General features: G+C 46.1%; 1 protein-coding gene across 3 annotated transcripts in view; it reads left to right on the top strand.

Moving 5' to 3' along the window:
* Positions 1-12,508, top strand: part of PKN2 (protein kinase N2) — a 242,299-nt gene extending 229,791 nt beyond the window's left edge. For all 3 annotated transcript variants that reach the window (XM_068239844.1, XM_068239843.1, XM_068239845.1), the window contains one exon: positions 7,757-12,508. In XM_068239844.1, coding sequence (XP_068095945.1) covers positions 7,757-7,960 — 204 coding nt within the window. In that variant the 3' untranslated portion in view covers positions 7,961-12,508. The remainder of the gene's footprint in view (positions 1-7,756) is intronic.
* The last annotated feature ends 669 nt before the right edge of the window (positions 12,509-13,177 follow it).

The raw sequence follows: 13,177 nt of genomic DNA, 5'->3' as shown, positions 1-13,177 counted from the left end.
ACACACACACACACACACAGTTGCAATCTTACACTGTCGTGAAGCAAAGACCCACTAACAGTCGTTCCGAACGATACTGTTAGCTACTCGCACTGGCGTTGTTCGTACGTTGGGTCAGCTGCGCGCTTAGGCCAACGTATGACAAACGCCCCCACACACAATGCAATTACAATTTCCTACGGTAGTGTTGCTCAAGCGTACAATTAGGCATGAACTTATACACGGTTACACTTCAGTCTCTTCTAGGCTATGAGTGTTAGTTTAGTACGGCAGAAGTCAAACTTATTAAATAATAATTTAATATTCTAGAAAAACATAGAACAATGCAGAACTTAATATATACAAAAAGATTACAAAAAACAAAGTAAAAATGTTACAAGATAAAAGTTACAAAAATAAGAGGTTACAAAGATAACACACACGGATATTTGCGTAAAAATAAACGGGGGAAAAAAGAACGTTACCAGCTTAGGTTAGAACGTTGTTTGACGGGAGGACGCCGTTTCGACCAGAAGTCGCGATCCTCCCTAGCTATTCGCTACCTCCGAGAGAAGACAGTCACTAGGCATCCGCCTCTGCTTTTTATACTCTGAGCTACGCCTGTAGGCTGCAACTTCCTTGGTCAGGGGAGGAACTAGGTTTTAATTAAATCTCAGACATATTCCATTTCCAGGTAAAAGTCCATACATCAAAGATTGTGAAGTGAGCCTTTCAATTCCAGGTGAAAACTTGATTACGGCTTTTTCCTGTCTCAGTTCTCAGACATAAATGGGATTTCCAGAGATCCACATACATGAAAAGGGTACTATAGCACCTCCACTAATGATTTAATTTCCACAGGTAAAAAATGGTATCAACAGGACTTCACCCATTTCTAATAGCCTGTCATGTACATTTCAAACGTTCCTGTGTTAGTCTCCAGACTCTGGTCCTCTGGCTTTGTGTATTGAGACAATAGGCCGTCTCCTGAGTTCAAACAGTCAGGCAGATAATCCCATTAGCACTCTCAGAGGAACTGCATACAGACTCAAAGCACCTGATATGGTCAAGACAATCACCCATTTCCTTGCCCCAAGCAACTCAAGGTAACCTGCTCCCTTCTGGCAGAAAAAAATGAAAGAATATGTTCCTGTTATCCTTAATATCATCAGCACCTCAATATATCTCCACACCTCCGCCGTTAACTTGGTGCAAGGCAGACGATCTTCCCAGATCATCTTGCCTGCACCTACACTGTTGGTTCTGCTTGACGGGACAGCCCATCAGCATTCCCATGATTGCTCCCCTTCCCGATAGCGCTGGCAGGTGATTCTAAAGAATTATCCTGCCAAAGCCTACATTGACGGCCTGGCCGGGTGGGGTAACCCTTTAGCATCCTCAGGAGGGTTCCCCACCTGTCAGTTAGCTCCAAGCTACACGACTGGAAAGCTAGGTCAGGTTGCTGCAATGTGTCGTTGCCCTTAGCAACCTGACGTAACCAACCAGGGGAATGCGGGTCAGTGACGACCGTGAATTCGTGACCATAAAGACAGTGCTGCAGCTGGGGAAGGGTCCCCACAGTCGCTACACGCACTCTCTCTATAGTGGCAGGACCTATCTCTCGGTCCCTTTGGGGAACGATTATCTGCCGGTCTGCCTCCTCCACTTCGGACAGCTCAGAGGGAATAACTTCCCAGGACCCTCTCAGCCCGCCCCTCCCAGCTGGTGACCTGCTGGCTAGCCCCCTGAGCTCTTCCAGGCTGCTGTCAAATCGAACAGCCCCAGAGAGCTCAGTGCTGCCTGTCACACATTCCAGGAAGGCTGCAGACGGAGAGGCTCCTGGGCCCTCCGGGCCAGGTTCCGAATTGGATGTGGCTGACCCAGCAACATTTGCCACTTCGGTGGACAGTCCCTCTGCTGTAGACCCGCTAGCGCTGCGGGTTACCACTGCAGCTGAGGGAGTGCCCACATTATACACATCATGAATCACATCACATTTGGTCTTAAAAACATCGGAAGGGGGAAGACCCGGCCTGGTGCCGTCTGCCCCCTCAGTGGACAGTCCATCTGCTGCAGCCCAGCGACCATTGCTGGTTACTCCTGCAGCCGACGGAGTGTCCACAGGACAAGCATCATTATGTAGCACAACACATATGATATCAACATTATCCGTCTTATACATATTGACATTTAGAACATCACCGAAAACATCCACATTATTATCGGTATCATTACACACATTGCTACTCAGCACTTCACAAGTATCATCAACAGTTCTTGCATCGATCGCCTCGATAGTCCGTGTGTCATAAATGACCTCATCAGTTTCTGCATTCTTTGTATCAACAGGTTCCACTCCAGGCCTAGGCACTGGAGACTCACTAGGGCTGGCTCCTAGTATACAGTCCATAGCCCCTGGGGCCTCACCAGCACTCCCCAGTTGTACAGCATTATCAAACAGTACCTTGCAAGAGTCCTGAACTTCTGCTGGGGATGCAGGCCCCACAGGGTTTGGAGTAGGCTCATACCGGGCCACTAACCGTCCCAGGTCAGTACCCAGCAAAACGTTGGTGGGGATTTTGTCAGTTACCCCAACTTCTTTCAGTCCGCTGCCGGCCCCCCAATCCAGGTGGACCAAGGCGGTGGGTATGGCTGTGGTGACACCCCCAATTCCTCTGACAGCAATCATTTTCCCAGGTACGTACTGCTCTGGGTTCACAAGCTGGGGATGTATGAGAGTCACTTCTGCTCCAGTGTCTCTCAGCCCAGTGGCAACTGTACCCCCAACCGTGACCAGCTGCAGATTCTCTGCATAGCCAGTGGCATTCCTGGTAGCACACAGAGCAGTTGGGACTTCACTGGCGTTTGAGGCCTCATTGGATTTTGGGGCCTCCCTCTTCCTCTCTGGGCAAGTTGTGCTGATATGACCCACCCTGTCACATACAAAGCATTTCCGAGTGTCAGGTTGCTTGAATCCAGGAGACAGCGGTGCTTGCCTCCTCTGGGTGCTGGGTGACACAGGTTTAGCAATCTGTTCTCCCCTCCAGCTGGGCGTAGTAGTCCTCCGGGACTCAGGTGCTCTATGGGCGGTGTAGGAATCGGCCATTTCCGCAGCCTCATCCACTGTCTTTGGTTCTCGATCCAGCACAAACAGCCGGACCTCCACAGGACAGGTGTGTAGGAACTGGTCTTTTATCATCAGCTCCTGCAGGGCATCCAAGGTTTTAACTGACAGTCCTTTTAGCCACTGCTGGAATGCAGTGCGCAGGTTGCAAGCATGGTCCAGGTAGCTGTCATTAGGACCTCGCTGCACTGTCCTGAAACGTTTTCGATACACCTCTGGCGTGAGGTGGTATCGTGCAATGATGGCTTTCTTAATTGCCTCAAAGTCTGTTTCTTCCTCCTGGGGGAGACTCACAAACGCCTCCAGGGCCTTGCCTCTCAGCCCTGGTGTGAGGTATCTTGCCCACTGCTCACGGGGCACCCCATACTGCCGACAAGTCCTTTCAAACCCCTGTAGGAAAGTGTCTATGTCAGAGTCCTTGTCCATAGCGGGGAACTTATCCAGGGGGATTCTGTGGACTCGCTCACCTTCGCGTTCTGCGGGTCCAGCAGACCGGTTCTGCTGCTGAAGTTTAGCCAGCTCCAGCTGGTGTTGCCGTTCAGCTCTTTCCCTCTCGGCCTGGAGTCGCTGTGCAGCTTGTTCCCGCTCGGCTTGGTGTCGCCGTTCAGCACTTTCCCTCTCGGCCTGGTGTCTTTCACTCTCGGCCTGGCGTCGCCGTTCAGCTCTCCCCTCCTCTGCCTGTCGGTGCAGTAGGATCAGCTTTAGGCGCAGTTCCGGATCAGCCGAGTTCAGTAGCTGTAGATCAGCTTCCAGAGATGTCATCTCCGTGTTCGGTGGATCATCCAGGACATCGTCTCCACTCGCATGCTGTGGCGGGAGCGATTCCTCCTCTGGCGTGTCGTGAGCTGCATCCGCTGACGTTGAAGCACGGGCTCGCTCTGCCTCATCATACTCCTCGAGCGCACGAACTAACTGCTGCTTAGTCTGGCCGCTCACCGTCTCGATGCCTTTGTGCTCACACAGGTTGAGTAGTATCTCTTCGTTTTGCCTTGCATAGCTGGATGCTTTCTGAGCCATCGTGTTGCAAAAAATAAAAAGAAAAAAGGGGGGAAGGGGAAAGCAAAACACCAAGTGTGTATCTTTGAACAAAAAAAAAACTTATATAGTTTCTGCACTGAGTAGACTTCTGTAGGCTAGTTGCTTCTAGCAAGCTTCCAGCCTTTAGTACTCACCACTGCCACCAATTATGTCAGGAACCGGCCCGCGGCACGCCTGCGTATACGGTTCCCGACTGCGGGTTTGACCAGATTAAGCGGGGAACAGCCTTATTTAAGCTACAAACAAGGCTGGAACCCCTCAAAACACCTCTCACTGCCACCACTAGCGTTGCTAGACACTTCCACTCTGCTGTCGAGTCCTCAGCGCGCACTCCGCGTTTTCGTATTTGGGTCAGCTTTGCGCTTAGGCCAAATACGGGAACGCCACGCACCCACACACACACACAGTTGCAATCTTACACTGTCGTGAAGCAAAGACCCACTAACAGTCGTTCCGAACGATACTGTTAGCTACTCGCACTGGCGTTGTTCGTACGTTGGGTCAGCTGCGCGCTTAGGCCAACGTATGACAAACGCCCCCACACACAATGCAATTACAATTTCCTACGGTAGTGTTGCTCAAGCGTACAATTAGGCATGAACTTATACACGGTTACACTTCAGTCTCTTCTAGGCTATGAGTGTTAGTTTAGTACGGCAGAAGTCAAACTTATTAAATAATAATTTAATATTCTAGAAAAACATAGAACAATGCAGAACTTAATATATACAAAAAGATTACAAAAAACAAAGTAAAAATGTTACAAGATAAAAGTTACAAAAATGACAGGTTACAAAGATAACACACACGGATATTTGCGTAAAAATAAACGGGGGAAAAAAGAACGTTACCAGCTTAGGTTAGAACGTTGTTTGACGGGAGGACGCCGTTTCGACCAGAAGTCGCGATCCTCCCTAGCTATTCGCTACCTCCGAGAGAAGACAGTCACTAGGCATCCGCCTCTGCTTTTTATACTCTGAGCTACGCCTGTAGGCTGCAACTTCCTTGGGGAGGGGAGGAACTAGGTTTTAATTAAATCTCAGACATATTCCATTTCCAGGTAAAAGTCCATACATCAAAGATTGTGAAGTGAGCCTTTCAACTCCAGGTGAAAACTTGATTACGGCTTTTTCCTGTCTCAGTTCTCAGACATAAATGGGATTTCCAGAGATCCACATACATGAAAAGGGTACTATAGCACCTCCACTAATGATTTAAAGAGGAACTGTAACATAAAAATATCCCCTGGGGGGTACTCACCTCGGGTGGGGGAAGCCTCCGGATCCTAATGAGGCTTCCCACGCCGTCCTCCATCCGTCAGGGGTCTCGCTGCAGCCCTCCGTGGAGTCCGGGCAGCGGTGACGTCATTATTTACCTTCCTGGCTCCTGCGCAGGCGCTCTGACGGCTGTCGGCTCCGAACTACACGGAAATACCCGATCGCCGTCGGGTCCGCTCTACTGCGCAGGCGCAAGTTTCCTGCGCCTGCGCAGTAGAGCGGACCCGAATGAGATCGGGTATTTCCGTGTAGTTCGGAATGGAAAGCCGCCACAGCGCCCCCGCTGGAGCCAGCAAAGGTAAATATTGAAATGACAGTCGGCACAGTCGCCGGCTGTTCGGAGGGCTGCGGAGAGACCCCCGTGGGACAGAGGACGGCGTGGGAAGCCTCATTACGATCCGGAGGCTTCCCCCACCCGAGGTGAGTACCCCCCAGGGGATGTTTTGAATGTTACAGAGTCTCTTTAATTTCCACAGGTAAAAAATGGTATCAACAGGACTTCACCCATTTCTAATAGCCTGTCATGTACATTTCAAACGTTCCTGTGTTAGTCTCCAGACTCTGGTCCTCTGGCTTTGTGTATTGAGACAATAGGCCGTCTCCTGAGTTCAAACAGTCAGGCAGATAATCCCATTAGCACTCTCAGAGGAACTGCATACAGACTCAAAGCACCTGATATGGTCAAGACAATCACCCATTTCCTTGCCCCAAGCAACTCAAGGTAACCTGCTCCCTTCTGGCAGAAAAAAATGAAAGAATATGTTCCTGTTATCCTTAATATCATCAGCACCTCAATATATCTCCACAGGAAGTGCTATACACCAAGGAGGGTCCGAAGTCTATTGGGAACCTCTATGTGAGTGTACCCCTTACCTGCCATTGGCTGTTTTTACTCTGAATAAATTGACTTTCGTATTATAAAAGCCACTGAGAGAATTCCTATTTACTAATTTGCACTGTGAGTGCATATACAGGTGTAATGACATCACGGAGGAATCTCTAAAGTGGGAAGTGCTGTTACCATTACCAGCGCTGTGGCATACCTCCCTATATGATTTGATTTGATACTTGTATATATCCAGCTACAGCAGCGGTGACTGTTTGTTTCAAATCTGGAGACCTCAGGGAATATTGCTGGGACTCCTCTGGCTACTGTATAGAATGAGTCTAAAAGTAGACCCAGGGGTGTAACAATAGAACCTACAAGAGATGCAGCCGCAGGGGTGCCCGGAAGCCACAGGGGGTCCCGTCCTAAGAGACTGACAACTAAAGGCAAGGAGAGAAAAAACGTTCTGCTCTTTACACAGTGGTTTTAATGTCTGCATCTGCTTAGCCCCTAAAAAGGAATCATACAAAGTTTTGCTGACAAAGATTTGTAGACGGTCCCTATCCACTGTTCAGTACGGTCTTGTGTACAGCATTTTTAATCCTACCCAAGTGCTGTGTCCTTTAGTGATGCATGAAGAGTCTGGGCACCAAGAGAAAGGTGGAGGGGGGCCCCATCGAAAGTGTTGCAGGGGGGCCCCATGATTTCTAGTTACGCCCTTGAGTAGACCCGCACAGGCCTTTAGTGTGTAGAATCTGAGGTCCCTCAAAATCCTCCAGGTCCCCTCCGTTGTGCTGCTGTCACCCTAGCTAAAATTCGCAACTGGATGAGTGGTGGACTACAGCGCATGCACTGTCCTGGTCACATACCTCCTTGGTCGCTCTCCCAGGGCTGGCTCCCTTGGCTGTCAGCGTTCTGCGCATGCACAGTTACAACTTTTTTTTAGAACTGTGCATGTGCAGAACTTTCCCAGCCATGGGAGCAAGATCAAGGAGCCATGCAGATAAGGCAGCATATGTCATAGTCTGCGACTTTAGTTGAGGTGACAGCGAAACAACGGAGGGGTCTCCCATACAGCACGTCTGCTGTTCCTAGCCATTAATCCTTACCTCTGTTGTAACTAAAGAACCAAGACTTGTGCCAATGCTACTAAGTTATAATGACCTAGCATGACTGTATGATTCTTTTCTGGAGCCTCGTATTAGCCAGCTTCTGGTGAGTAGCTCTGCCTATTTGCACAGAAAGGCCTTGGCTTTTCACTATTTCGAATCGGCCTTTTACTTCTAGGGGGCAGAGCTACGTTTCAGAAGCCAGTGAGGCTCTAGTGAAGATTCCCACACAAGTGACATGCCAGGTCTTTATAACTTAGCAGCATTAGTGTACCTCTTGGTTTACAACAGAGGTACGCTATAAAACTCCAGATCTGTACTCATTAGATGGCAATGGCATACATTTAGATTTGCATCTTTTTTTTCAGTGATATACTCAGATTTTTGTCATTTTTTTTTTCAGCACATAGATTGGCCCGCATTGTTGGCAAAGAAGGTGAAACCCCCATTCGTACCTACAATCAAAGGACGGGAAGATGTGAGCAATTTTGACGATGAATTTACCTCAGAAACCCCCATCCTAACCCCACCTCGAGAGCCACGGTTACTAACCGAGGAGGAGCAGGAGGCTTTCAGAGATTTTGACTATATTGCAGATTGGTGTTAATCGAGGACACTGTGAAACTGGAGAGAACTGGCTCACAAGATGACAAAAGAAGAAAGTCCTCACCGCTTTGTGCCATCTTCAGTTCCAGAATTATTTTATTTTTTAAATCACATGAAGATTCTTTTAAAAAAAAAGTACTATTTCATTTTATATATATATAAATATATATTTGTGTATATAAACTGCAGAAGAGTGGCCACTTTCAACAAAAAGCCCATTTTTATTTTATTTTTTTGTTTTTAAACTGAGCACTGGAGCAACTTTACACCTGGTCCTCTGAGCAGGAAAGAAGATGGCCTTCCATACTCACATATCTGTTCTACTCCATTTTGTTTTTGCTCTCCTTACCTGCAAATAAGAGAACTCTGGTAACACAATGCTTTAACTTTATTCAATGCTAAAGATATTTACTGAGCGTTCAGGTCAGACTTTACAATAAGCCTTTTAATTGTCCCAGGCGTGGAAATATTTACAATTCTGGTATCTGGAATTTTTCTGGTATTTAGGGAACGTTGCCCATACATGGGTCTGGCTGATTTGGTGAAGAAATAGCTTTGGTCTATACAGCCTATCGGTACCTTTTTTATATATATAAAGTCACTACAGTGCTGGATGCAGCTGGCGAGGTGAATAAGGATAGAATAAGCCATTTGTATATTAAAAGCTAGAATTAAACTCCTGTAGAAGCTGTTATCCAGCTCATCCTCCCATTCTTATAACACTAGTATGACTGTTTCACGAAAGACTCAAAAAAAAAAAAAGTTAGTTTGACTTTGTATTTAATAGAATGCTGGTTCTTGCAGAGTAAGTGAACCTGCTTTGAAGACACATGGAACCTGCTTTTTGCTGGCTTAGTGGTTGCTCATTCCGTGGTTGTCATGCTTATTATATGACATAAGGATGATCTTGGGCTGATAAAATTCTGCCAGTGAGAGGAATCCCAGTATTCACCACCCCACAGCATCATGAGTATAGACTGGTCCTAAACTGTACGTTCCAGCTAGGCTTGGTCTTCTGTGACCTGTTGCAAGGTACAGTCACTGTCTCTACTTCTGTCCACCAGTATATTCACTGTGATGGAACACTGGTGATCCAGAAGCTGGAGAAGCCTACAGCTGCAGATAGTGCAGATCCCTGATGTGTTCAACACTAGAGGAAGAACATGGGAATCAGTGTGCGACATGACATTGCCATGGATACGGTGACAGTACATGGATTCTCCCCTGCCTGGATTTTATGTGAAGCCCAGAGTGTTGGGGGATTTGGTAATGTTGGAGAGTCCTGACTTTTCTGACGTATTTCAGGTCATAACATGGACTTGTCAATCTGGGATATAGCATAAGAAATGGTCTTGAGCAATTCTGAAAAAGCCAGCCTGGTATATCATGTTTCTCCGATCACAGGTTCACCTACAACCTGTTGTATTATCAGTAAATTGCCAGCAGTTTGGCCCAAGTCTGTTGTTTTTCCGCGGTGGCAATCCAGTGTGCTAATTTGTGCAGTAGTGATATATGGTAACCCTACAGACACTGCAGAGGACAGCACTGGCAATGCTTAAAAAATTTGTCTACAGTAACTTGCCGCAATAAGTTAGTATTTTTGAAATGTTGATTTGGACAGTCGTCTTCGGGCTTATGAATCTGTATGGAATCCCTGGCCCTGCTGTGAATCCATGCTATAGGTTTTTACAGTCCTCTCTGCACATGTTGAAAATTACCCCCAATATGACTTGAACTTCTGACACTAGGACATGCTTAGCAGAGGGGGGGCAGATCTTTATCTGTCTGCGTAGTACAGGACTGTCATAGCTCAAGACTAAATGAATCTTTACACTTTAGCTAGTTCTGAACAGTTGTGGCCATGGTCCTCGGCTAGTTCTGAACAGTTGTGGCCATGGTCCTCGGCTAGTTCTGAACAGTTGTGGCCATGGTCCTCGGCTAGTTCTGAACAGTTGTGGCCATGGTCCCCGGCTAGTTCTGAACAGTTGTGGCCATGGTCCCCAGCTAGTTCTGAACAGTTGTGGCCATGGTCCCCAGCTAGTTCTGAACAGTTGTGGCCATGGTCCCCGGCTAGTTCTGAACAGTTGTGGCCTGGTCCCCCAGCAGACCTCTGTAGTTTGGGCCACACACTGCATTTGTCACTACAGCATGCTTTGTCACTGCATTGGGCACAGCAGCATTTCTCCTGCTTCTGAATGTAAAGTAACACTTAGTCCCGGTGTTCATGCTGCCCTGTTCATTGCTATCAGAACTTGTATTAATGAACTGCAACAAGAAATGCCTTCTCTTTGTGAAAGCTCTGTGATTATTTATTAGAAAAGTGGATTGTTCAGTTTTATTTCTATAATGCCTTAACTCTCCAGAATGACAATGAGCGAGCTTCAGACAGTCTATTCAGCACTCTCTACCAAAGTCACTTGCCAAATACTTTGCCTTGCAGCTCTATAGCCTCATAGGAGCAGGTCCAGCAGCACGTTGCCCATCAGTGTCTTTCTGCTTCCCCTGCCACTGGACTCATTGCTACAGGAGAAAATGTGTGTTATTTATAGGCTTATGTCAGATCATTTTGTTGTTTTTTAAAAGTGACCACCTGTGTATGTGCAATGTGTAGTGGAAGGCGATCCACCCAGCGTGCAAATGAACTGGCAAATGTGCTGTAACCCAGGTAAAACAATAAGAGGAACTTTAACTCAGGATTGAACTTCATCTCAATCAGTAGCTGATGCCCTCTTTCCAACGAGAAATCTTTACCTTCTCTTGAATAGATCTTCAGGGGAGGTGGTTCTATTTGGCTAATATTGTGTTAAAACTCCTCCCACAGTGTGTCATGGTCATGAGTTTCCTATATATACCAACAATTGAATCCCCTCACATTTGTTAGTGGGATGTGTTTATAGATAATGGCGGTTGGTGCTGTCTGTATTTTTTCCTTGTCTATTAGTAGTAAGGTGCGCATTAATGGTACAATTTTTTCATCAGATGCACTTTTTGCGATCATAAGTAATCGGAAGGTAATTATCGATTGATCCCATACACGGGTCAGTTAGGGCATTTAAGATTGTAAAATTCATCTTTCGGATTGGTTAAATATTCTGTGCCAATCAACCACAGAATCGTTTCACATCGGTTTTTGCCACACACTGTACAGTTTTCTGTACAATTCGATTGTAAGTGGGTGCCTTGAAAGATTGCATCTGATGGAAAAAATTGTACCGTTAATGTACACCTTAAAGATGCTGATGTGCAGGCTCATTGTAAATCAAAAAACATGAAGGAATTAAGTGGTGAATATCAATTATTTCTTGATCTATCCTCTATTTTTTGTTTTATTTCTCACTTTGCAATTTGTTTTATGGTCCCCCCCCCCCCCCCGCCCCCACTACTACAGTACTATCTTTTGGTAAAGTTCATATTTCACTGTGAAGAGGGAGGAGACCCAGTATCTGGTGAAAGAGAGTCAGAGGAAATATGTGCTTGTTCTTTATATTCAGGATTGCCCTCAATTTGTGGCTCGATTCTGACTCATTTAGATGGCTCGATAGATCATTTCTGACATGTCCGATCTTCCGCCCGACCGTTTCCATGCTCCATTCTGCATGAAGGACAATGGGAAAAGATAAGAGAATCACCTGCAGAATCGAGCGCGGAAAACGATCGGGCGCAGAATCGAGTGGCAAAATCGAGCCGTGTATGCCCAGCATTAGGCCTGGGACCCACTAGCAGCACTTTTCTAAGCGCTTGTGATTTGTAAAGCTCTTGCTAATATAATGCTATGAGTTTTTTTTTGTTTTTTTTTAAATCGCACTACCACCTTTTTTTAGCCTATCCTATTGTTAGCGGGTGTGTTTTTTTTTGTCCCCTCTACTACGATTTTGTGATAAAGATCCTCTTTAAATTGCTCATGTTTAAAGGACAACTGTAGTGAGAGGTATATGGAGACTGCCATATTTATTTCCTTTTATACAATACCAGTTTCCTGGCAGCCCTGCTGGTCTATTTGGCTGCAGCAGTGTCTGAATCAGACCAGAAACAAGCATGCAGATAATCTCGTCAGATCTGACAATAATGTCAGAAACACCTGATCTGCTGCATGCTTGTTCAGGGTCTATGGCTAAAAGTATTAGCGGCAGAGGATCAGCAGGCGAGCCAGGCAACTGGTATTGCTTAAAAGGAATTAAATAGGGCAGCCTCCATATAACTCTCATTACAGTTGCCCTTTAACGATATTTTCTATACCAGTGTGTGGTCTCTAGAGGGTAGATCTGCCTAGAGTTGTGAGATGTTTACCACTGGTGTGACTCGCACTGTATTTGCCATACTGCATTACGCCATAGAACTACAGCATTGAAGACACTATTGCATGTTGCAAAATAACACTCTAAAGGGGTGGTGATAGATGAGAGGACAATAGGTTGGCAATGCAGATCGGTAGCATATGGTCATTGTAAGAAGCCTATGAGATCCACACACACACACACACTGCAAGGGGTCATAGTTGGCATGAGCGATAACAATTTTGCAAATTACTAGATTGCTGGGGGGGGGGGGGGGGGGGCTGAACCCCACACACACACACACACACACACACACACACACACACACACACACACACACACACACACACACACACTCTGGGACGATTTTGTATTTTTTGCTAAATCTGTCATCCCTGGTCACGTTTGCTAAATCTGTCATCCCTGGTCACAGTAGTGGAACGCTGCTGGGCAACGTTTTGAAAATCCTGTCAGATGCTGCAGCTTGCATCGCTGTTGAATTACAGATGTAAACACATAAGAAACGAAGCCCTGAGGAGAATGTATTGTTCTTTTTGAAAGAATAAGAATGTATTGTTCTTTAGATTCAACTTGTACAGTTTCAGCCCAGCAAATGGAACTATAAACAAATTCCACATTTTCAGTGGCAATATTCAAAATTCCTCAATATAAAAAAGTGGAAATCAGTTGTACAAATAAGCTCAATAAGTGGAGCCAAGATGATATTAAAAAAAGTGGCAAATCGTGTGACATTTTATGCAAATGTATTCAGCCTGAAAATTAAGCAGAGATGGTATGCAAATGGAACATTTTTAAGCATTATAAATTCATATAAAAATTTGCATAATTTGACATCAACTCTGAATGAATTGTATGACAAGACAACAATGGGTTACAGCACATTTCTGGTCATGGCAGCATGTTAGTGAAAGTTCAATGGTGCC

Source organism: Hyperolius riggenbachi, chromosome 6 (genome assembly GCF_040937935.1).
Source record: "Hyperolius riggenbachi isolate aHypRig1 chromosome 6, aHypRig1.pri, whole genome shotgun sequence".
Taxonomy (NCBI): Eukaryota; Metazoa; Chordata; class Amphibia; order Anura; family Hyperoliidae; genus Hyperolius; species Hyperolius riggenbachi.
The sequence above is the reverse complement of the archived record's forward strand: the minus strand, read 5'-3'. Positions and strand labels throughout refer to the sequence as shown.